Source organism: Aedes albopictus, chromosome 3 (assembly GCF_035046485.1).
Source record: "Aedes albopictus strain Foshan chromosome 3, AalbF5, whole genome shotgun sequence".
NCBI classification, from domain to species: Eukaryota; Metazoa; Arthropoda; class Insecta; order Diptera; family Culicidae; genus Aedes; species Aedes albopictus.
In genome coordinates, this window is record NC_085138.1 from 181818489 (window position 1) to 181845558 (window position 27070).

The 27070-nt window shown below is 39.1% G+C and overlaps 1 protein-coding gene across 9 annotated transcripts in view; it reads left to right on the plus strand.

The window, feature by feature from the left end:
- The window catches only part of LOC109415075 (TBC1 domain family member 1), an 88061-nt gene that overhangs the window by 55556 nt on the left and 5435 nt on the right, over window positions 1-27070 (plus strand). For 8 of the 9 annotated variants that reach the window (XM_029862805.2, XM_062856001.1, XM_062856002.1 and 5 more), the window contains 5 exons: window positions 6331-6873; window positions 15096-15295; window positions 15579-15710; window positions 16593-17507; window positions 17569-18164. In XM_029862805.2, coding sequence (XP_029718665.2) covers window positions 6331-6873; window positions 15096-15295; window positions 15579-15710; window positions 16593-17507; window positions 17569-18164 — 2386 coding nt within the window. The remainder of the gene's footprint in view (window positions 1-6330; window positions 6874-15095; window positions 15296-15578; window positions 15711-16592; window positions 17508-17568; window positions 18165-27070) is intronic. The other variant, XM_062856000.1, reaches the window with a different exon arrangement.

A 27070-nucleotide genomic window follows, 5' to 3' on the forward strand; every position in this document is an offset into this window, starting at 1 on the left:
GTGGCTTATCCAAAAATCTGCTGATTAATGATTCTCTATACAATATCAGAATATTTTACAAAGTTATAGCAAATTTACAAAAATAAAACATTCGATTGATTTGATTGATTTGTCTTTATTCAAGAGACTTTCAGCCCTTGGATAAAACATTCGAATCATTAGAACTTTTCGAAAAGTTTTCAATAAATTGTAACTTTTTTGCCTTTGGTCATATTTTAGTCGAGTCCAACGATACATGAAGACCAATACATTAGTCACAAACTTTCAAAATTTAATTTAATTCGGTTCGCTTAGTCCTAAGCAGGCTTGACAGAAACTCCCTCGCGAGAAAATGAGTAAGCGATTTTGGCGATTTTCTGAGGAGTGAAAATAAAACTCAGATTTCACAACGCAAATCCTCAACAGCACCGAGCGCGAGCTTGCCGCGCAGCGAGGAGTTCGTCCAACACTCATAATAGCTTGTTGTGTTTCTCACGTCAACTCACACTCAAAAAGCTCTCGCGAGTTCCACTCCCATACAAAGAAAGACTCTCGAGGCGAAAATCACACTCAAAAACCCGAAATAATCATCGGCTCTTTTTTCGTTTCCCTCTTCCTCGCTCAGTTTTTATTGCCTCTCTGTTTGGGGTTCGTTCGCTCCCTCGCGACGAGGCAGAAGCAAAACACCGCTCTAGAGCATATTGCAAAACTCTTTTGATTTCGAGGAGGATTATCAAGCCTGGTCCTAAGGTACAGTAATTTGATAAACGGAAGTCAAAAACTAGATATAGATAGAAGGGCTCTAGTTTCGTGTAAAGTTGAATAATCAATCAAGCCCAAATTTGCACCAATTAAATCAAACTCGTTGAGGAACAAGTAATCAAAATTTGAATAGTTTTGGTGGACTTTATAAAAGAATACAACTTGCTAAAAATGTTTTAGGCAATTTTTAAAACTTAGCATGCTTTTGTATATACCACTAGGCGGTGCTAGAGGTCAAGCAAATTTTAAATTTAATATATCTCAGAATTCTGGTCACTTACAAAGTTGGTGTCTTTGACAATGTTGTTTGGTAGGTCAAGGGCTTACAGTTAATGGTCCACTTGTTTCGAAATTTTGCCACAAGGAAGCGCAAGTTACACATTTGCAAAATTATGGAAATGAATTTTTTTTTCGTAAAGCAATCAAAAAGCTGTAATTTAGTTTTCTTTGAACATATTTAAGTGAAGTCAAAGGTTTTTCAAAGAGCTATAGATTAGTCATAAATGTGCAAAATTTCATTTCATTCGGTTCACTCAATCCAGAGATATAGCAGTTTAACGAAGAACACTCAAATATGAAACATTTTACTAGAGTCGCTCCAACTTCATGTAAAACTATTCAATCGATCTCAAATTTGTACCATTTATAGCTAATTTGCACACTTATTTTAGAGTCACTTGTTCGGCTGTTCTATTTTCGGTAAAAGTTCGGATTACCGAAGTTCAGCACAGTTTTACCGAAGTTCATCTAGTTTTTACCGAACGTTCGGTAAACATTACTGATGGTTCAGTAGAGTTTACCGAACGTTCGGTAATTTTTTGACGAACTTCGGTAATATGGTGCTGAACATTCGGTAATCTGAACTTTTATCGAAAATAGAACAGCTGAATACGGTACTTTATTTTAAGTGTGTGTTGTGCAACTAGCAGATAAAATTTGAGAATATTCCCTACACATTATAGAAAGTTACAGGTTGCTGAATATATTCGAGATAATAAGTAAAAGATACATGCTTCTACTAATTTGCAACTATCAGGTATCAGTAGGTCGGCTCTAGAGGCACGTTCTCCTCCATTCGGGAAATTTGAAGAAACCAACTTTCTAAGTAATCAGAGTTCTGAGATATATGGGATATAATAATTAATTTATCGTCAGCGCTACCTAGTGGTGGAATTTTGAATCAAACGGCTCATCACTATTGCTATATCTCTGGATCAAGTGAACCGAATGAAATGCGACATTGCACAATTATGACTAATACATAGCTCTTTGAAAAACCTTTGACTTGACTTAGACACGTTCAAAGAAAACAAACTTACAGCTTGTTGATTACCAAAAAATATCAATCATTTGAATGATTTTGCAAAGGTGTAACTAGCGCCGCCTAGTGGACCATTAACTGTAAGCCCTTGACTCACTTAACAACGTTGTCGAAGACACCAGCTTTCTAAGTGGTGAGAGTCCTGAGATATATAAAATTTAGAATTTGCCGTTTATTGGTGGAATTTCTAATTAAACGATCCATCACCATCCATCATGGCATCGCAAATAAAATGATTAGAAAGCAGATTTTTGAATCAGTTTAACCAGACGAACCACCCTAACATAACAATAATAGGGAATAGGGTCAACAATTGAAAATAAACTTTCTAAAACACAATATGTGTCTAAAAACTTAAGGCTGAAGCATAAACAGTTTTGTCTTCGTAAATACGGCTCTGGACCCATTGTGCAGTGTGGCGGCTGTATCACTTCCATCACCAAGCCACGTTTGTGTTGATCATGATGGCTTTCAGCCTCTTGTCAATTCATGTGTAGTTATAGCCGTGCTGGTTAGAGTACAGGATACTGTGTATCACCATGATAGTGTCTCGGTTCGATTCCCGCCGCCGCCCGTATTTCTTTTTAAACATGTATTGGTATTTAATGCCGCCGCTGCTGCCATGATCAGTCTAAAAATAGAACAAATAATGAGAAACCAGTGCGACAGAGCACACGCACACATGCGAAATTTTCGTTTTCCAGATTCTAGGAAGCCAATACAATTTTTGGTATACTGCCACCTACCAATTTTTGTATTTGCAAGGCCCTAATACAATATTTGTATATGTTTCATACCCAATTGTATTAGAATCTGCCAATCTCAGGTTGCGTGAATATACTTTTAATTGAATTTGTTATTCCGATGGAATATTTGTTCTTTACAGGCCATAACAACAGCTACCGTATATTAACGTAATGATCAAATTTGATAGAAAATGCACTCCACCGATATTTACAAGGATGCATACTACCAAATTTCAATATTATTCATGATAATTTTTGTTATTGATGCCTTAAATTGATGAGTCTGTTATGAAATGTGGTGTTATTTTATAGAAAACTCTATTTTTTAGAGGTTAGGCCCTTTGAAAGGGCGTAACTCAAAACTTCGCCCAACGATGATTTTAAAAATTTGTCCAGAGGTGTAGGATAGATAAATAAAGAGAATGGCGTTTCAGGTTTTGATGGTATATTTTATTTTATAATAACGGTAAATGGAGCACCGTGATTCACGTTTTGTGTCCAAAACCCTGTCGTTATAAGCAACGTTTATCTAACATTTACCGGGAAATGTTTGTAACTATGAAATTTAAAGTTGATTTTCGTTTTGATTGCATAAATAAAATCCATGCCCTATGGTTTGCTGTTAAAAAAAACATAAAATTGCATTTTTTTGCCCTACAAATTGAGGTATAGCTCAAAATAAAAAAAAAAACATTGTAGGAACTCACCAACGTAACATCATGTGAGTACTGCAATTACAATAATAAAAAAATAAAAAAAAAATCCTTTACAATTTTACCCTTTTATCACATTTGTTAGTCCGAATGGGTTCTAATTCTCTAATATGTATCATAATCTCTCGCGTTGCGTTGTTCTGCGAATGCGTATTGCGTATAAATATGTCCAGTCCAATTCGTTTGTGTAACACTGACCCATCTCAGGCGTTTCATCTAGATACACACATCCATTCCACTGTAAACAGCCATCCGCCACGGCATATAGTCGTCACGTGTCTACTATTTAGTAGTCGATAAGCTTGTTTTGAACACCAGCTGATTTGTTTGTCACTATCGCTAAGATCCCCCCCCTTCTCATGAAGGGGCAGCAGCGTTAAGATTTCCTCGCTAATATGTACTCCATACCCAGCTTTATGTCGTACGTAGTCGTCGTCGTCGTCGTCGTCGCCGGGTATAGGTTGTTCACAAAAAGCGAGTTGCTTTTACTCGCTCGCCCTACCAATAAAGAGGAGACGATATAATTAGCGACTCCGTGCGGAGATCATCAATATGCAAACAGTTTAATCACACCTATCTCTGGGGCTTTGCCGTTTGTAACGTAGGGGTATGGCACACGGACAGAAAATCGTTCACATTGAAACTAAAATAACGTTTGTTGATTTTACACATTGAAATTCTTTAGAATATATGTGAATTCTTATAGTTTCAAACAGATTTGCTAATTTAAAATCCATGTGAAATTCTGTTTGATTCAACAATCCAGTGTTTTATGGCGACTCTTGTGGAAATTAACATATTTCTACTTTGTTTCTATGTCAATTTAACTGACCATTCCCTGGGCGTCGAATAGGATTTTAAAAACAACAATATTTAGCATGAAATCAAGTAGAGTATTTTGATGCAAACGTTTTACTGATGAATCCCTCGGTCGCTTCTGTCAAACCAAGCAGAATGTTTTTTTGCAAAGCATTTAGGTACTACTTCGCAAATGCTGGAAAAGGGATAATTTTCAATTTATAAAAAGCTTTTGTACATATATAAAAAGTATAATTACAAATGACCTTTAATTAGTGCGGCATACAAGGTAATGCATTTTAAAAAAGTTGTAAATTTTATTAATCAGGAGATTCCCTGATTTCTCTGTTAGAATCTATTTTTTAATTTTTTTAAAAATAAATAACAATAAACCAGAGAAAAAACAAGCATGTTGTTTTCCAATGAATATATTATTGAAAGTAAAAGAAAACTATTTTTGAAACTACCATAATATTGTAGATGTCAAGCTTGACAACCCACGTCAAACGTCTGAAACTATTGTTATTTCAATCAGATTTCCGATTGAGCAACAATAATACAGGATTGTAAAAACAATCATACATTCTCATTGCGGCCAAAACAAAGTCAAATTCCTTTTGAATTTACGTCAAATATGGTTATTTTTACCGTAGATTTTTCTGCGTGCAGTTTTAAGGAGAAGGAACCGAGTCTCTCCTCGCTTCAAATGTTTGAAGAAATACCGTAAAATTCGAGCTAGTTTAAAGGATGTTCGAAATCCTAAAACTATGAGTTGCTCCCAACCAACCGAAGCAATAAATCAAATATCATGCAACACGCTGTCATAGTATTTTTCTTTAGAAATGTGTTACGAATTTACTATTCACGCAGAAAAATCTACGGTAAAAATAACCATATTTGACGTAAATTCAAAAGGAATTTGACTTTGTTTTGGCCGCAATGAGAATGTATGATTGTTTTTACAATCCTGTATTATTGTTGCTCAATCGGAAATCTGATTGAAATAACAATAGTTTCAGACGTTTGACGTGGGTTGTCAAGCTTGACATCTACAATATTATGGTAGTTTCAAAAATAGTTTTCTTTTACTTTCAATAATATATTCATTGGAAAACAACATGCTTGTTTTTTCTCTGGTTTATTGTTATTTATTTTTAAAAAAATTAAAAAATAGATTCTAACAGAGAAATCAGGGAATCTCCTGATTAATAAAATTTACAACTTTTTTAAAATGCATTACCTTGTATGCCGCACTAATTAAAGGTCATTTGTAATTATACTTTTTATATATGTACAAAAGCTTTTTATAAATTGAAAATTATCCCTTTTCCAGCATTTGCGAAGTAGTACCTAAATGCTTTGCAAAAAAACATTCTGCTTGGTTTGACAGAAGCGACCGAGGGATTCATCAGTAAAACGTTTGCATCAAAATACTCTACTTGATTTCATGCTAAATATTGTTGTTTTTAAAATCCTATTCGACGCCCAGGGAATGGTCAGTTAAATTGACATAGAAACAAAGTAGAAATATGTTAATTTCCACAAGAGTCGCCATAAAACACTGGATTGTTGAATCAAACAGAATTTCACATGGATTTTAAATTAGCAAATCTGTTTGAAACTATAAGAATTCACATATATTCTAAAGAATTTCAATGTGTAAAATCAACAAACGTTATTTTAGTTTCAATGTGAACGATTTTCTGTCCGTGTTGAATGGAGTAGAGTGACAATAATGTACTTGCAGTTCAATAATCCGATCTATTGATATTAATTATCATCTAGTTTTAAATATTTATCGAGTCTTCAGATACTTAAGATCTTTTAGTTTTAATCCTGCCGTCAAAGCAGCTCTTGAACCGCCTATGCCCACGAGAACACTTATGTACACACCGGTCAAGTTCAAGTTCTAGGCGACCGCGATCTTTAACTCTGTCGTATTCTCACGTAATTCACGTGCTGCCAGCGTATCTCAACCTGTTTCTCTCTTCTCCTCTCGTCGTCGTTTCAGATGGCGGAGCTAATGCAGCAAATGCGTGATCCTGCCTCGATCGGTGGCGGATCCGTCGGCAGTATACCGCAGAGCATCGTGTCATCCAGTGCAAACTCGAACGACATACACCGTGCATTGCGTGGTCAAGGGATCCATTCAACGCCAGCGTCCAATCTGAAGCTGTCCGAGCAAATGCGGAATGCGCAGCACGACAGCAGTCCCACGCTGAATCATCACCAGAACGGGACGGCCATTAGTGGCGCTGCTACCGGGCAACAGCACGGAGCGCAAAACCGTCTGTCTGCCTCCAAGAGCTACTCCGGAGGACTGAATCACTCGGCCAGTGGTGGACACATGCAGAATAGCAACAGCGTTTCGTCCAGTTTATCGTCTCTGCCGGACATTTCCGCTAATAACTCACAGTTCTTCGAAGTGCTCTATGTGGGCAAGATCAAGGTATCACACAAACGGGTACCGTTTACCTTCATCGATGACGCGCTGCCCAAGTTTAAGGCGTACGATGCACAGAAGATTAAGCAGCAGCTGGAGGCAACGCGCAAGGTGAGTGATTTTCATAGCTAGTGATATCGTGTGTGCATGGTGTAATTAAATTTATCAAACAGTTTAGATAGCAGGAACTACCTGTTTATGTTATAATTGGAGCGTAAAAATACTGCCAAAGATACGAAAAGGCTTGCATGTTCCATCTGATATCCTTTATTTTGTATGACAATTTATGTAGATTGCGTTACTTTACAATTATAATAAAATCAATCAACAATCCCTCGCCATAACACTCGGTTCGTAACTGCAGTCCTCCATCCTCGCCCGTGTCTTACATTTGCCAGATCATTCTGCATCTAGTCCACCAATCTTGCACGCTGCCCAACAAGTCTTCTTGTACCATGCGGATCTCCTGCGAATACCAGCTTTGCAGGGTTGTTTTCCGCCATTTTAACAACATGTCCTGCCCATCGTATCCTTCCATCTTTTGCCATCTTCTGAATACTAGGTTCTCCGTAGAATGCAGCGAGCTCATGGTTCATGCTTCGTCGCCACACATTGTTCTCCTGTAAACAACCAAAGATGATCTTAAGCACCCGGCCCTCGAACACTTCGAGTGCTAACATGTCCTCCTCGAGCATACATAGTCCAGGTCTCGTGCCCGTAGAGAATAACTGGTCTTTTCAGCGTTTTGTACATGCTACATTCGATGCGAGGGTGTATATTTTTCGACCGTAGATTCTTGTGAACAGAATTCTACAGTAGAATTCTTGTGAATTCTTGTCTTTCCGTATTTCACGACTAACGTTGTTGTCTGCTGTTAATAAGGATCCGAAGAAGACATAGTCTTCCACCACCTGAAACGTGTCCACGTCTATCGTAACACTGTTGCCTAGGCTTGCCCTGACGTTCACTGTTCCGCCTGCCAGCATGAATTTTGTTTTCGACGCGTTCACCATCGGTCCGGTCTTTGGTGCTTCACGTTTCAGACGGGTGTACAGTTCTGCCACCGTTCCCAATAGTGTAGCAATAAATATCCATGTCATTCACAAAACACACAAATTGGCCGGATTTTCTCAAAATCGTACCCTAGCTGTTGAGCCAGACTAGTCGCATTACACTTTCCAGGGCGATATTGAACAGCAGGCATGAGTAGCTGTTTAGTCTTTCAGATCCGGATCAGTGCTAAAAAATGTATTTCGTTATATCTAAATTCAATCACCTACAGCTCATTTTAGAAGCTGAACCTGAGAATATGGTATATGAAAAACTTGTGCGGCTAGACCAGTTCTGCAAGAAAGTCACGGAAAAACGATATTTTTTGAATATTTAAGGTAAATGTCATGGACTACCTTCGAAAAATGCCAATGATATTCACGGTGAATATCATTTGGCATTTTTCAAAGTCCGTGACATTTACCTTAAATATTTGAAAAATATCGTTTTTCCGTGAGTTTCTTGCAGAACTGGTCTAGCCGCACAAGTTTTTCATATACCATATTCTCAGGTTCAGCTTCTAAAATGGGCTGTAGGTGTTTGAATTTAGATATGACGAAATAAAATTTTCAGCACTGATCCGGACTATCAGCCGGTACTTTTCTGAGCCCGTCTTGATGAGTTCAATTCCGATACCATCCTCACCAGCTGACTTATTAATCTTGATCTACTGGATAGCATTCTAAGCTTCCCTCAACATGTGAGTTGGCTCCCTGTTGTACTGACATAGACATTTCTTCCGCTGCCTTGGTCTTCCATGTCTGCGCTCCCCATACCATTCAGGTGTTCGTCGTTGTGCTAATTCCACCTTCCGATCACCCCACGTCCATCCGTTAAAATGCTTTCATCCTTATCTCAGCACATTTCGGCTCGCGGGACCAAGCCTTTACAGGATGCGTTGAGCATCTGGTAGAACTTCCATGTTTCTTGTGAACGGCACAGCAGCAGTTTCCATTTGATCGCACTCCGCTTCTTCCAGGAGGCGGTCCCGTTCTGCAGCATGAACGCCCTCGCTGCGTTCTTCTTTTCCAAAATCTCTCTACAGTCATCGTCGAACCAATCGTTAATACGGCTCTGTTCCACATACTCAACGTTAGTTTCAGTTGTGTTGGTAATGGCTGCTTTTATCGAACTCCAGCAGTCCTCGAGAGGGGCTTCATTAAGCACTTCCTCGTCCTGCCTCAAAACTCTGCGCGTGGTTCTACCCCGTTAGGCCGAAAGCCGTTAGGCCGAATGCCGTTAGGCCGAAAGGGTCGTTAGGCCGAAAGGGTTGTTAGGCCGAATATGCCATTAGGCCGGATGGGGCGGGTCGTTAGGCCGAACTTATCACTAGGCCAAATGGGTTATAAGGTTAAACGGTTTGCTTAGGCAACTGGATGGTAAGAAACTGTTTAATGTTTGATGGAAACCGTCTTCGACCTTGAACCTTGAAATTTTGGTTGGCTTTGAATGGTCAATAGGACAGATCGGTGAAGTACTAGATTTATAGTAATGACCTGAATTTTAGTATGGTGAGAAGGTCAATTCTCCGTTTCTGCATAGAAATGGTGCAAAAAGCGTGGGTATTATGATTCCTTGCCTAATTTGATGCTGTTTGAGCAAAACTTTGGGCAACAGTGTTGTTGTTTTCTCCATTTCTTGCAACATAAACAACATAGTTATTCAAAGTTTTGCTCAAACAGCATCAAATTAGGCAAGGAATCATAATACCCACGCTTTTTGCACCATTTCTATGCAGAAACGGAGAATTGACCTTCTCACCATACAAAAATTCAGCTCATTACTACAAATCTAGTACTACACCGAACGTGCCCCATGGAATAAACACACTAATAGTTTTTCGCGTTTTAAAGTCTAAATTATAGTTACACAGGAAACAAATTCAGAGTTCCAGTACGAACATGATTAACAAGATTAAGTCCAACTGAATCGAGTTCTCTAAAACTTAGAAAGAACAGCCTATGTTTGAAAGAAGGAAAAATCTTCGATGAAGAAGTTGTCAGCCGTTATGATTATAGTAAGTATAAAAGTAATATTACGAAAAAACACCCTATATTCAGAAGAAGGAAAAACTCTGTTGAGGGTTGTAATCCTTACAATGAGTAAAACATTTAAACTAGAAAGAGCAGCAGTAGACTACCGCCGTGAAACAGAACAGTTAAACTAGAAAGAGTTTAGGAGAATTAAAATTTCAGATGAAAAAGTTGATTGCTATAATACGAATATGAGTAAAACAGCCTATGAAAAAAGAACAGCCTATTTTCAAAAGAAAGAAAAATTTCCGATGAACAATTTAATAGCTGTTATGTTCATAGTGAGTATAACAGTTAGGCTAGATGAAAAGCCTATGTACAGAAGAAGGAAAAACTCTTATGAAAAAGTTTATGGCTGAAATACTTATAATGAGCAGAATAGTTAAATTAGAAAGAACAGCCTATTTTCAAAAGAAGAGAAAATCTCTGATGAAAAAAATAATAGCTGTAATGCTCATAGTGAGTAGAACACTAAAACTAGAGAGAACAGCCTATGTTTAAACGAAAAAAAAATCTCCGATGACAGATTTAAAAGCTGTAATGCTCATAGTGAGTATAACTGTTAGACCAGAAGAAAAGCCTATGTACAGAAGAAGGAAATACTCTTATGAAAAAGTGTGTGGCTGAAATACTTATAATGAGTAGAATAGTTAAACTAGAAAGAACAGCCTGTTTTTAAAAGAAGGAAAAATCTTCAGTGAAAAATTGAATTGCTGTAATTCTCATAGTGAGTAGAACATTAAAACACAAAGGACAGCCTAAGTTTAAAAGAAGGACAAATCCCCGATGACAAATTGAATAGTTGAAATGCTATATTTATTCTTCACCTCTTATCCTTACAGCTTTTTTGTCCACTAGGGCACTACGTAAGCGATTCCGATTGGAGGCTGAACTTACACTTTGTACAGCGCCTAAATGTATTCTATTTTACTATATTGAACTGGTTACCTTTGCGCTGTTTTCTTTTTTGTATCCTGCTCATGCTAGAATGATAAGCACGATCATGTTGATGCTTTAAGGTTAGGTATAATAGCCTTTTTGATTTGTATTACATTGATTCGCAAGTAGTATAATTATGTTGACAATTTTACTGTATTGAATATCTTTACCCTGTCGATAGCTTTGGTTGTGCCCGTTCACCATAACACTTTGTTTCTAACTAAAAATAAGCTTTTTTCGAGATGCTGTATTATAAATCTTTTCTACTTAGCCTCCCAAATTGATATGCCACCAGTTCCCCAATGATGTCGACTTTTCTCATGTTTATTTCGTTTTGTGCAATATAAAACGATAAATGTCAGTAGACACATATAATGACAACCTATTCGGCCTAACGACCCTTTCGGCCTAACGGCATTCGGCCTAATGGCCTTCGGCCTAACGGCATTCGGCCTAACGGCTTTCGGCCTAACGGCCTGCTCCCGTTGGTAATCACGGAGAGTTTTTGACGCATTTTTATCATCGCCAGGTAGTGGTCGGAGTCGATGTTAGCGCCATGATAAGTCCTGATGTCAATAATGAGGCAAAAATCTCCCTTCTGATTGAGGGCGTGCCGCCTGAGCCGACGTTCTGATACCAGGACATGGTCGATTTGGGATTTCGTCTAATGTGGAGATTGTTTTTATTTTCAACCACATAACCTAATTTACAGCTCTTTTTGTCCTAGAGACGAACCAGCCAAGGGCTGAAAGTCTCTTTAAGGACAAGGTATTTTTTTTTTGTTTTTATTAATGTGTATTTTAACTTATAGCTAATTCTACACTTGACAAGGTATTTGGAGTACATAGCTCAAAATTTCTAGAGCACCGTTTTTTAGAATCGTTGAACGAATTTGGATAAAAACGCATCACGCTAATTGTTCAGTGGTTGTCAACAGCGTGATGCATTTTAATCCAAATCCGTTCAACGGTTCTAAAAAACGGTGCTCTAGAAATTTTGAGCAATGTACTCCAAATACCTTGTCCTTAATAAAGACAAATCAATCAATAAATCTTTTTGTCCACTGGGGCACTACGAGAGCGTTTACAACTGACAGCTGCACTTACAGTTTGTACAGCGCCCAAATTTATTCTATTATAATTCTACTATATAAAACTGGTTGCCTATGTGCTGCTTTTACCTTCTACTCTGTCCATGGCAGAATGATGAGCACGAGGATGATGATGTGTGGCTGCTGTCCCTTTTCCAATGCAATTAAGGGTCCATTATTAGTTATTTCGCCGATATCCAATTGTCCGAGTCCGTTAGGGCTATGAGAGCTCAGAAGAGGGTCAAGTGCCAGCCGCTCTAAGGGGAAGAGCAACTGACGAAGTGCCGGGGCTGGGATCGAACCCATGACCATCCGCTTATGAGGCGAACGTGTGACCACTTGCGCCACGGGCCCCGGGACAATGTGGTGATCTCCAGGTGTAACAACGATAAGGGAGCCTGTACTGGAAGTAGGTGCTACGTATGGCCATGTTCTTAGAGGCGGGGAAATCAATCAGTCGTAGGCCCTTCTCGTTCGTCAGCTGGTGGACGCTGAACTTTCTAATCGTCGGTCTGAATTCATCCTCCTGGCCTACCTGAGCGTTTAGTTCTCTTATCTTATCTTGACGTCGTGTCTTGGACAGCTATAGTAATCGCGTAGAAGCTGCGCGTAGAATGCGTCCTTGTATCATCAGTGCTTCCGTATTGAGTGCTGAGCACGTTGATTATGATGAAGTTGAAGAATTGATGGCGCGCCTTTTTCCTGTCACGGTCGCCATCAGATAGGCCTCGTTATCTGTAGTTTATAACGACGTGACGGTTACGACTCAGTTACACACACGACCAATACTCATAAATGCTAGATGCGCTAACAAGCGCACTAGTAGATTGATTTCTGTGGTCATCGGCGGAGACATCCACGCCTGAGACTAACGCGAGAGGCTGGACATTACTCGAAGCCATGGCTAAACTGAACGTGCATGGCGTGAACGTAGGGGGGGGGGTAAATACCTACAGTAGGAACGGTGCAGAGTTCATTATTGACGTGACTTTCTGGATCCCAGGTCTAAGCCCTAGCTCAGACTGGAGGGTCGATGATGGGTACGCGCACAGTGACCACCTGTCGGTACGATATGAGGTGGAACATAGAGGAAGGAGGCCACAGCCGAAGGTCATCGACAGTCATCGAGAATGGCTGACCTCGCGCTTCGATGTCGCAATGCCTAGGCGATCCCTTCCCAGAAATGATCGAGAACCGGTATACTGATGGTGTTCAGAAATTGCGCATCCTGCGCGCTTAAGAACTAGGAGGAGGATGCGAAGAGCTCGCACCGATGATGGTAAAGTGGAACGAGACGAGCGTGCTTCGGAAATCTCTGCCAGGCAGCCAATACGACCTCCTGGGGAGATGCCTACAGAGTAGTCACTACAGACTAAGGGGAGGTAGCCCCAAGTGACGAACGATGAGCTTATCGTAATATCGAAGTCACTTAAGTTGAACAAGTCTACGGGTCCGGACGGCATCCCGACAGTAGACACCAAGACAGCCATCAAGGCATGTCCTGATATTTTCAGAACGGCTATGCAGATGTGCCTGGACAGAGGCGAATTTCGTAAGAGGTGAAAAAGGCAAAGATTGGTTCTATTTTCCAAGCACGTGAAGCCACCTGGCGACCCGTCGGCATGCAGACCTATTTGTCATGTGGAAAACACCGGGAAACTGTTGGAATGGAACGGATCATTTTGTCGAGGCCTATCGAGAAACCAGATGACTTTAGGGTCTCCAATAACCAGTTTGGCTCCCGGTGGACGCTATTAGGGCTGTAACCGAAACGTCCGAGATAGCGCTCCAGAGAAAGCGAGGGAGGATCCGCTACAGCGCGGTCATCACGCTGGATATGGAGAATGCGTTCAACAGCGTTAGCTGGGCCGCCATTGAATGCGCCATTCGCCACCTAGGAGTCCCGGATATCTCATGCCGGATACTGGAGAGTTACTTCCAGAATAGGGTTGTTGTTGTTGTTGTTGTTGTTGTACCTCTTTTCGCCATCGACACCGATGGCGAAAAGAGGTACAACAACACCGCGGGAGTACCACAGGGGTCAATCTTGGACCCGGTCGGTACTATGGAACGCGGCGTACGATGGCGTATTGAGGCTCACACTTCCACCGGGTGTAAAGCTGGTCGGCTTAGCCGATGGCATTACCCTCACGGTATACGGCGAGTCGATAGAGGAAGTGGTATGATGCCCATAGCACTTGTGGTAGTGCAAGATAAGGAGTGCTTCGACCGACGCGGTACAAGAGGCGCTAGACGGATTGCCAGAACATCGTCGATATTGAAATGGTAGAGAGATGGGATTCCTCCAGCAAGGGTAGATGGACACATAGGCTCATACCGAGCGTGTCCAAGTGGACGAGCAGGCCCCATGGCGAGGTTAATTTTCACTTGACACCATTTCTGTCAGGCCACGGATGCTTTAGGTGGTATCAGATTCGGACACGAAGGCGCTCCCGCGTGTCCGAAGTGTGCAGACTGCGACGAAACCGCGGAGTATGTGCTTTTTGAATGTCCATGTTTCATAGAGCAAGGTCGAGTGTGCAGGAGGTATGCGTTAAAGATGTCACTCCTGACAACACGAGTGAACAACTTAAGGCGGTAGCTGGTGGAACGCTTACTATTAGAGTGTACTCATATACGGTCCCCAAATTCTCGAAGTCATCCATAACGGGCGTACCGCGAAGGTAAGGATGAGAGAGAAAGAGGTTTTAGTGGGTCGAAACCCACATAACCCGAGAAACCACCTCTTTCTATAAAATAGTAGTCTACCTCGGTTGATAACCGAGCTCGAATCTTACTAGCTACGAGATAGTGATCTGAGTTGAGACCCGAGAAGTGTCGGCCATCTTCCAGCACATGCTCGAGTTGGTTGCAAACTTCGCCATGTGGGTTTCTCGACAAAAATATTCTAAACTTCCTTGGCCATAGAGTATTGTTGTCAGTGCCATATAGTATGATAATGCAAAATGGTTATTGGCAATGAAAGCTCTTAGTCAACTGTGGAATCGCTCATAGAAGCGGGCTCTGATAAATATGGGACGCAACGCCATATTGAAGAACAATCGTAAGAGCTGGCCGTATGGGTAGAACTCTTCCTTGTAAAGGATAAATATAATGCAAACATTACCCAATAAATAACTTTCTTTGTGTTGTTTTCAAGTTCTGTTGTTTTTAAGAAAACATATCAACTAATTCTATACCTTACACGTGAACCTTTACAGAATGAAGACGCCACAACTGGGGAGAGCGAAACCACCCAGCCAGCACCGGTACTAAACAGGATCAACGAATCCAATGAGACAGCTGGAGCGGCCACTGCTGACAACAAGGAAAACACTCAACCGATGGCGCAGGCGCCCGACGATGGTGAAGTCTTCCGTGGTCGCAGAGTCAGCCAGTTTGACTTGCCCGCGAAAAAAATGTAAGTGATTGTTTTCTCTAGGTGATATGACCTAATGATAAAAAAATAGAAAATTTTGAATCTTTGATTCAAAATAGTAGCCAAGTTGAACTGACTTCGATTAGAATTTCGATAAAAATTTCTATGTTTGTTAAACTACTAGAAATTAACTTCAAAGTTTGATTGTAGTACACTGCACAAGAATTACAATTGCAATCATTCATCGGTCACGTTTTCCCATTGTTTCGATGTGGGTTGTTTTATGATTCACTGTATGCACTTTTCCACACCCAACATGGTCTAGCGATGGTCCGTCGAAGGAAGAATCAGACACTGGAAAACCCGACGACTCGGAATGTTCAAAGCCTAGTGACATCCAAAGATCGGTGTCACATCCACCGACACAGAAAGATTCAAAATCATCCTCCGACGAAGAGTAAGTTTACAGGAATGACACGGACACGTGTGTAGGCATATCTAGGAATGGCATTGCATGCTTATCATACAAATTGTGTATATAGTTTCAAATCAGTGATGATTTTTGCACATTTATTAGAAAAACTGATTGTTTTACTTATGAATCGAATGATGTTTATTTCTGAAGAAAAATTCCTATAAAAGAAGCACAAGATATATCGATAATCGACAACCTCTTCGAATATCAAGTTTTCAGAAGCACTAAAAGTGAATTTTAGGTCACTTTGATAAGAAATAATGAGAAAAAAGCAGAAAACATGTTACAAAAATGTAACAAAGCTTACTTTAACCGTTCAATTTTATTTGAGAAAAACTGCTCTAAATCTTACAGCTAAGAAGCTACAAAAAATTTTTTTTTTCAAACCTAATAAAACTCCAATACGATCAATAAGTTTACACACATATGCAGCTTGACCTTGAACGTTCCTTATTTTCATATCAGCAGAATTTGGAATAACAAAACATGTCCCAGTGATGTTGCATGATTTTTGAGCTCAATAACTAATACCTAACTCATTTTTCTTTGGAGAATACAAATCCGAACAAATTCCAACAACTGATCACTTTAAGGGAACGCAAGAAAATTTAAGCCATCCTGCTTATCAGCATACTTTTCCAGAACTACAGCAATGTTTTATGTGTTGCATGCAGCATTCGTTGTCTGACAAAGCATTCTCTAATGACCATTTTATCACTAACCTTCGACACACGATAGAGACTTTTCCCAAACCGACAAGACATTCTTTATTTCTGCAGCTTTTTAGTGCCTCAATCGCAGCATCTTTTTACAACAAATTGTTCATATTCAAATATCACTAATCTGGTATTGTCACGTTTTCAGAGCCCCGGTACGCCGCGACCGATCGGCTTCCATCGGTGCCATTCCGGTGGTTGAGCAGAACCGCACGATGGTGTTCCTGATTGGCGCAAGCGATCTTCGGCTGATCAGCCCCGATCGTAAGCAGGTTCTGTTGCACAAAGAGTTCCGCGACGTGGCCAGCTGCGCCCAAGGTCAGAAAAATGCCGATCATTTCGGCATTATCTGTCGGGATGTGAACAATGATGGATACATTGGATACGTGTTCAAATGTCAGTCGGAGAATGTGGCCGATGAGATCATCATTGCCATCTCGCAGGCGTTTATGGTTTGCTCGGAGCAGAAACAAAAAGACAAGGCGGCTGCACAGATTTACTCCTGCGAGCATTGCCCTATGCTTTGGTATCACAAGTTATGCTCGGATGTAGAAGGATTAAGCGACAAAAAGACGCAATACATGATCTTCAGGCGAATAGAGTCCACGCTGGCAGAGGATGAGCAGCGATTGGTCATGGAGAAGTATCATGGAGCTGAAAAAGCACCTGGACACAGTATTGGTGAACAGAATCAATTTCTTATGATGTTACTGAGAGCGCACTGTGAATCTAAACAACAGAGACATGTTCACGACACTGTTGAGCATAGGACTGAGTTTTTGAACCAATATCTGGGTGGCAGCGGTATCTTCATGAAAGCGAAGCGCTCGCTAACAAGCTCCTTTGATCATCTACTCAAACGACGCACAAGCAAAGACGATCTAGGTGGCATATCAATCAAAGACTCCAGCTCTTCTGGTGACCTTAGAGCTTCGAACGATTTGGAACCACAGCCTCGATCACGGGCTTCTACTTTTGGCTCAAGTCCTTCTCTGAGCCGAAAGAATTCCGATTTTGGCGTTGCACCGAACGCTCCTCAACTGAAATCTCCAATGATGGATATGTAAGTTCGATTGATGGCATTTTCGTACAATTTGTCTAATATAACTGCATTATCCTTTCAGATTCATAAAAGTGGGAAACAGTCCTCGGGAGAATTCCAACCATACCGGATCCTGGAGACAAGCAATGTTACATCGTGTAGTTACGCCATCGAAGAACATGAAAGTATCCGGTGATGAGTACATGTCCCCATTGCGAGCACCCCAGCTCACCAATAGAAAACGAACTCGTGAAGAGCTTCGAGAACTGTGGCGCGTGGCCATCAAGCAGACCATAATCCTCAACCGGATGGACAAGGAGAATGCCAGCCTACAGGCCCGGCAGAATGCAATCAAGTCCAACGAGATCAAGCGCATCAAATTGGAGTACGATGAGATTACCAGCTGTGATAGACAAGCCGCGGAAATTTGGGACAATTTCCTTAGCGCTCAATCGGTCGAGGCGGTCCAGACCCGAAAGGATCCGAAGGTGCTCTACCAAGCAATCAAAAATGGCGTACCACGAGCGAAACGGGGCGAGGTGTGGATGTTCCTGGCCAACCAGCACTCGTTCAACACGGCACCGGTGGATGTTTCCAATTTCCCCAACTACCATACCCCGTACCAGACGTTGTTGAAGAACTTGACCGAGCATCAGCATGCGATTTTCATCGATTTGGGTAAGTGTTTGGGGCTTTCTGAGAGGATAATATATTCAAAGCTATGTTTTCATCAAACTCAAGCTCTTTTTGTTTCATCGTTAATGAGCTTTTTATGGCTCTGAAATTATTTTACTAGAAAAAAAAATTAAAAGAATCCTACTAATACTTCTTATATAAAAATTCCAAGTAATAAATAATGTGTAAATATTTTGGAAGAATTGTAAATGCCTGAAAACATTTAAGTATACTTTGGAAGTTTTGATGGTATTTTGAGCACATTTTTTACGGAACTCCTATAAGATATGTGTGGGTAAATTTATTATATAATAACTGAAGAATCGTTCACAAAACTGAAAGAATCTGGAGAGTTGGTGCACGGCCGATCAACCGCGCTGAAAACCAATTTTTCATCAAAAAAGATTTTTTGGCAAATAGCAAAAACTGGTGATATAAGATCCAGGTCCATTTGGGCAGGGGGACCTATTTTGTGCACTTGCTGCTATAACTCAATTGTTAACAAATTGACTTGATTTTTGGGACACGCTAAGATACATACAGTATCTACCCATTCAATTGATCAAGAATAAGACAGATCGATGAAGTACTAGATTTGTAGTAATGAGCTGAATTTTAGTATTTATGGTGAGAAAGTCAATTCTTCGTTTCTGCAATGAAATTGTGTAAAAAGCGTGGGTGTTATGATTCCTTGCCTAATTTAATGCTGTTTGAGCAAAAGTTTGGGTAACAGTGTTGTTGTTTTCTCCATTTCTTGCAACATAAACAACATAGTTATCCAAAGTTTTGCTCGAACAGCATCAATTTAGGAAAAGAATCATCTTCTTCTTCTTCTTTATGGCTCTACGTCCCCACTGGGACTTGGCCTGCCTCGCTTCAACTTAGTGTTCTTTGAGCATTTCCACAGTTATCAATTGAAGGGCTTTCTTTGCCTGCCATTGCATGAATTTGTACATTGTGAGGCAAGGACAATGATACACTATGCCCAGGGTGTCGAGAAAATTTTCCCGACCGGAACGGGAATCGAACCCGCCGTCTCCGGATTGGCGATCCATAGCCTTAACCACTAGACTAACTGGAGGAAAAGAATCATAATACCCTCGATTTTTGCACCATTTCATTGCAGAAACGGAGAATTGACCTTCTCACCATACAAAAAATCCCATTGTCTGAGTTATAGCAGCAAATGCCCTCCTGCCCAAATATTACCAGACCCTATTCCTTTCTCGAAGAGTTTCGAGAAGGCTGATTGATTGGGCAGATCTTGGGGATGATCAGTGGCGCCTCGTAACTTCACTTTTTACCTGTTCAACGACCATAAAACTTGCATTTGCGGAGAATACAGGATCAGGATCAAGTCAAAAATGGATGGGAACGACTATTCTCGTCATTTTCTACAAATTACAAAACAATTTGTTAAGAGAATTCAATAATTTATATTCATTGAACAGGTAGAGTTGAGGATAGGGAATCGCCACTGGGGATGAATCTTTTCCAGGTTTCCTGATGGGAATTACTTTAGCTGAAAGTCAAGCTAAGTCTGAGGCATTGATTAAAAATCAGATTATCAATAAACTGGCCGCTCAAATCGCTGATATGGAGAGCGTAGTGTGCCATGGAAGAGAACGGATGTGGAAAATTTTGTTGCGTGTGTTTCCTGTCAAATTTTTTCACTGAAGAAATGGAAAAATCGAAAATCGATAACTGAATGTGCCGAACAATTATTTGAATGAAGTGTAATTGATCTGGATGCCATGGTCATCATGATGCCCCTTGAGTGTTGAGAAGTGAAAATCACCGATTGAAAAAGGAGAGGCTATTTAGAAAACGTATCGGAGTGAGCTGCTTTTCCGCTGTTTGTCTGGAAAATTGGAAATGGGCAGTGACAAAACCTTGAATGCCGAAAGGCAGCGCCAAGCCTGGACGAAATCGAGCGCCTCCGCAAAAGTAGCTCCAGGAAAAGTAGGATCTGATTGTCATCAAGGTTTCGCTGCACAAGCTGCTGTCGTCCGAGGAAGTCCGTTAGAACATCACTCCCGGAAGCCCGACCACCATCTTCCAGATGTCTTCGAGTAGCACCAGTGTGGCCCGATCGGAAGCACTGCGTAATACACCGCAGCATGCCGCCACCAAACGTAAGCGTGCTGTGCTGGACTTCTCGATTGCTTCGTATGCCAAGGGAGACATCACATCAATCAAGCTAATTTGGTGAGTTCGTTCTGATTTGATCCGTTAAATTTATCGCAATCGCAAATTAATCGGCAGTATAATAACAGTAGATGGCGTAGATGTTGCATTTTTTTTCTGTATATATAATGCGGTGCCGCCTGCACACTATCAATCGGAACTTATGCGCATCACGCCAGTCAACGAAACAAAAATGGGCAGCGCAAGGTGTGGTGTGTAATGTATTCTTTTTGCTGTTCAAACCAGATGAAATGAGTGGGTATAATGCTTTTGGATGTAAGATAATGATTTTTTGATCCAATATTGTAATCGCTGCCATATACTTTAAAGTACACCTTGCTAAAATTATTGTGTTGTATACTGCCGCGAATCGAATATCAAGAGCATGTTTGCTGGAATTCCTATGAAAATAGGGCAGTTATGCGATTCATGGCAGTATATTTTATATTGGTTTTGGTTTTCACAATAATTTTGCCAACATGCCATTTGATGAAACCACAATATTTTTGATGTTGATGTTGTATCCTGCATGTTGATACGACACCTACTGAAGAATTTTCATTCATAAAATCGATTCGTTAAATAGATTATTGTACAGTAAAAGATGGATTTTCTAATCGATCAACGCACCTATTCCATGCCATACCATTTAGGTGTAGCAGTCTCTATATGATAATTCCTACCAAATATTTATAACAAAATACTGTCTTAATTTCAGATAGAATTGTGGAAACTTTTACTGATTCCATAATAGACTCGCAGTTATTATTCTTAGTAGTTTGTCGGTTAATAATACAGGGTATTTAATCCAGTCGGGGAAGGGATCGCTATATTTTCTTCTCGTTTCAGAGAGCGAGCAATGGCGCTTAAACCTAGGCTTTCGAGCCAGGACATAAGGGGTTAATACCATAAATACCTTTGTCCCATCCCAGGAAGAAGAGGAGCCCCAACGGAGTGACATTAACTTTCTCCCAACTCTCAACGTTTTTGTTTCACATTTATTACACATACGATACGGAGCGGCTGACGAGATGTCGCCGTGAAGTGCAATTTCTAGTCATTAAAAAACGTCAAATCAAAATAAATTGTTAAAGTAATTGTTTTATCTATTTTGTGTGAAAGGTTTGAACCTACATAAAACAGAGGTTTCGATAAAAAATATCCTCATAAGAATTTTACTTTACATTTTAGAGAGACTCCTTGAAAGCGTTTACCAAGGAATTTATTAAGGACTAGCTGTCCCGGTAAACGTCGCACATCACATAAGCGTAAATGGACCAAATTCCTGGCCATAAAACAATTTTTTTTTTGGGATTTTCTAAAGCCTAATATTTTTTGAAGATGGACGAAGTATTGCTTCATCATGTGGCAATTAATAAAACACTTTAGGATGCACATTTTTTCAAGAATAAATGCCTGAATTTGATGATTTTTCCACTGTTTTTTTCGTTTGCATCATAACTCATCGGAGGTACTTCAATTATCACAATATCGTCAGATTGAAAAAAAAAAATTGAGTATGTTAACGAGTTCTCGTGATTAAGGTGTATCATTTAAACTAAAAACTGCACATGATTTCATTTATTTTGCGCTCTTCAGAAGAGTTTTCAAAATCATGATTTTTGTCAATTTTTAACCATTTTCAGCATTCAAAAAAAAAATTCAGATTCTGCAGCATTCCACGATCTGGAAAAAAATCCAATAAAATATAATACATATCGTTTGTGAATCACAAGTGAACGGGTATCAGAAAGTACCAGACAAAAAAATAGATCATTTTAAAATTTTCACCTTTCTGACTTGTTTTTAGTTACAATTTATGTTTTATTTTGATATAACAACTTCGTTTCGATTATTTTTTAATGAATGGCCACTTATTCTCGGTAGACATATCATAGTAGAATACAAATCTGGTCTTGTATCTCTTAACGAAATGTGTCAAATGGAATCAATTTTGTAAATTTGAACAGAAATCTCCAAACACCGTTAAACGCCTAAATGTATGCAATGCACTTGCAATTTTATGTAGCTAGAACTATTGTGTTCAAAATTTGTTTAAAAAAAATAAAACAACTCAAACAAAGAGCTCACTATGCGTAGCATGTAATCTTATGTTGATGCACCGTAAAGAATATATTTTCACATACATAATGTTTTTTTATAGCTAAACTTATTGAGTTTTTCACTGTGTACTACATAAACTTATTAATATGTATAAATTATGGTAAAATTCCATGTTTTAAAATAAAAATTCAAACTGATATATTTCACACGGCTTCTCTCACCATGTTCATACTCCTAATATTTCATTCCATGATTAATATTGAGTTTTGATGTGTTTTTCAGGGCACTATTGAAGTTAGCCCAAATTTCCCGTAACGTGGGTAGATCACCTTAGAACGGTGCGTTACGGTGTAAGATCTACCACATTGCATCAAATTTTAATCTTGCTATTTTACTGCCTAAAGTGGTAGCATACCAGATTAAAATTTGATGTATTTTTGTAATGGTTTTGTTTTAATTTATGTTTTGTTTTTAACTTCTAATAAACCTTTTTATTTCAGGAGGATTCAGGTAATTTTATTGTATAATAATACCATGTTTTGAAAAACTATGCGAAATTCGGTGAGACCTTTCCTTGCACCACTTTATTCATATATATGAAATTTACTACACTAAATACGTGCCAGAAACAAAAATGCTAATTTTTGATTCAGGAAGTGTTAATGAATTGCAGATATTCATTTGATATCTGGATCCATTAATGCGGGGCTTACTGTTGCAGAAGACGACCTCAGGATGCACGTGCGAGTCAAGGCATACCTCGAAATGGGTCGTCAGATGTGCAGTAGAGCTATCACCTTCCATCTCCAGGACTAAAAATATTTGCGTCTATATATATCAACAATAGACGCAGACATTTTTCTTCCATAAAAGCACTGCCGGTCAGTGGGCGATGGATTGTATATACACACACACACACACACACTATTGAAGTTAGCCCAAAATGAATTGGGAATCACAAAAATATCTAGGAAACGGTACAACATATGAAATGATTTTAAGGGGTCGTTCACAAATAATGTCTCGTATCTCTTAAAATTGAGCAGATAGAACAATTGTTCAACAAGTTTTCTAATAATGATATTCCTTACAACTTTGCTGAAGACATAAACACGTTATCTTCACTGATGAAAAAAAAAATGAATTTCACTCACAATTCTGGGAGAACTACTCTGAAACGAGGTGGCCCGTGTCTTCAAACAATGAATTTTATGGAAATATAATTATTTTTCAGTTCTCTGTACTCAAAAAAAAATTAAAAAAATGACGATTCAAGTGATTTTTGGGGGTGAAAACATACGTTGCTCTTACCGAAGTTATAAGAAATCATTTCTGGCCTTAACGTGGATTAATATGGTTATTTATAATCCAAAATGCATCCTCAATATCAAAATTCGAAATTTTATCGCTAGTACCTACATAATACACCATAAAAACGTGTTAAAACATTTTGGCCAGGAAATGGACTCCAGTGTGCGTCGTTCTGCCTGCCTACTGTGTTTCTGACATGTAGCTCTGCAGAAATATGCCCCGAAAATGGAATTTCAAATTCTCTCGTTTTCGGTGCGTTCCCGGTCGATTTTCCCAATTATTTTTTTCATACGAACGCGTCGGAGCTCTGCACCAATGGAACACTGGAAGAATGCTGTAGATCCGTTGGCCCGTTCTCGAGCCTTTTCGTGACATACAAACATCATTCCATTTTTATTTAGATAGATTCCTCTAGATAGAAATTCACAACGTCACACGTCTCTTCTAAGGAAATTATATTCTAAATCTCATTTAAGACCAGTGCTGTCATGGTAAAATTCGAAATTTTTGTTCAAGCTCGGTTAGGGTTTTTTTTCAGGAATTATTCCAGGGATTCTTTCAAAAATAAAAAATGTGTTTCTTCAGGAATCGAGGAATTTTATCCACAAATACCATTCAGACATTGCGCAAGAAATACTTTCAAGAATCAAGGTTCAGGGTTTGTTCCAAATCATCCTTAAAAAATCATTATTAGATTTATTCAAGAATTCTTCTAGTACCTTTGTCTGAAATTTATGCACAGATTCCCGAAGATTTTTTTCCAAGGTTTTCTTCAAAAACTTCTTTAGGATTTAATTCAGAAAAGTCTTCAAAGTTTTTCGCAGGAACTTCTCCATGATTTTTCCTTAATTTTTTTCCAATTTCTCATAAAATTCTACTAGAAAGACCTCCAAAGCCATCTCAGGAGTTTTTTTCCTACTTCTCTGTTGGAGAAATCAAGCCATTGCGCCTAATTGACTGAACTTTTGTGGCGAATCTCAGGAGTTCCTCCAGGTATTCCCCAGGAACTTCTCTAGGAGCCCCTCAAATGATTGTTTCTGAAATAGTTTCAGTAAAATTAAATGTCTTGAGGAAATTTTCTAAACATTTCTTTAGAAATTACTTCAGGTAACCTTCGAAGAATAACTTCAACATGGTTCATGTAATTTAATTAAATAGTTCTGTTATTACCTGTAGAGGAATATCTCTAAGAATTCCCGGAAAAATCTGTAAAGGAATCCCAGAAAATATTTTTCTATGAGCCGCAGGAGGAATTCTAAGGCATTTCTTCGGTAATCCATGACGAAATTTTCTAAAGGATTCCTGGAGGACCTTAGGAAGAAATTCCGAAATTTTCGCTGAAAATTCTCTAAAAATTTCGAAAATTGAAAAAAAAATCCATGGGAAAATGTTTGAGGTAATCTTTTACTGACATTCATGAAAAATCATTAAACTACTAAAGGAGTCTTAAGTGTCATTTCAGAAGGAATTACTCAATAAGTTTTAGATGGCACCTTCATGGATTCCATCTAAAACTTACTAAGTAAGTTTCTTGAAGGATTTTTTGAATAAATTGTCTATGTAATGAAGAAAACCCTGGAGATATTCTGGAACGAATCCCTGCAGGGATATGTGAAAGTATCCCAGGGAATATTTTGAAATAATTCTAGAAAGAGCTGCTAAATAAATTTCTTGAAACTCTCCCTCAGAAGCCCTTGGTTGAATACTTTCAAGGATTTATTAATAAATATTCCAAAAAAAAAAACCAAGAGAAATCTCTAACCAAAATTCATGGAGGATGTTCTGGAAGAATTCCATGAGAAATTCATGAATATATTTTTGAAAGAATCCCTGAAAAATTGTCTGAAGAAATACTAGTAAAGGTTCCGAGAAATTTCCAAAGGAATATATGTCAAATTTTTTTTGGAATTGTTACTGAAGATATTTCTAAATAATGTCTTTGGAAGAATTTCAGGAGAAATTTCTGGAGAGATACATAAAAGTATATCCGGAGGAACTCATGAAGGAATCTTTGTATGATTTTTTTGCAGAAATCACTGATAGACTATCAACTGCAATCACCAAACAAAATCTTGGAAGAACTTCTGGAGAATTTCATGGAGACACTCCATGAAGAAATTTATAGAAGAAGCCCTGAAAGAATTTAAAAAAAAACCGATGGAGGAAATCCTGAAATAATTCTGGGATAACTATGAAAATATAATTCCTGGAGTAATTTTTGAAGGGAGCACGTTCATAAGTTACGCCACACTTTGTGAAGGGAGGGATTCCTCTGTGATAATTGCAGAGGAAATTCTATAAAAACGGTGCCTAGGGGCGAGGTGATTGAAAATTGACCTTTTTTTTTGCGCGACCTAATTTATAAAATTTCTAATAGATCAATGGAGCCATTTCAGGAAGCTCTCCATAGAAATTCTTTGAGAAATTTCTGGAGGAACTTAGAGCATCTCTAAAAAATATTTCTGAAGATTTTTCTGAGAATCTTTGAAAAATTTCTGAATGAATTCTGGAAAATTTACAGGAAGCATTCATGTTAAAATTTCTGGAGGGTCCTCTATAAACATTTCTGAAGATTTCCTGGAGTATATGCCTGCGAAAATTTCTTTCTTAAATTGCCATGAAAATCTTACAAGAGATTTACAAAGAATATGTAGGAATGTGTTTGTGAACCGTGTGTTTGAGAATACCGGTAGAATTTTGTTCGTAATCCGTTATGATTTACAAAATAGTCTCGCTTAGTACTTAAAAATGAATATGTGAATGATTTTTGTAAGAAATCATTAAATGAAATAAAAAAAATGTTACAAAAGAAGCACAAAAAGAACTTCAGAAAAATACCCCTAATATGCACAAGGAAAAAACAGAAACTGTTTAAAAATTATCACTTTTGTTGCTATCAGGTTTGACCTATTAGGACGCGTACCTGTTTGATCCTAAAACTGCACTGAGCTCGCGTTGTATACAACAAGCGAGGTTTTTTAGTGTTCTGTTTACAACGGCGTCCTGAAGGGTTAAACAGCGAGAAAAAAATGTTCTCGTTTTCGCATCGGCGTGGGAAATTTTGTTCGGCGGCGTGGAAAAATATGAACAGCGGCGCGCCGGGTCAATTTAACTGGTGGCGGCGGCGTGGAAAAATCGTCGGCGACGGCGGCGCGGCGCGGCGGCGCACACGTCTACTACCAATTGATGTTTATGGGTCTGCCGGACCAAGTCCTGTAGCTAAACCAAACACCCCACCTACAGCTTTTGGGTAGGCACCATTTTCCCGCCCACTGGTCTTTTACAGCTAGTTGTAGGTGCATGTAAGTATTGCGCTTAGCAAGAAAAATTTTAGTTTCACACTTTTA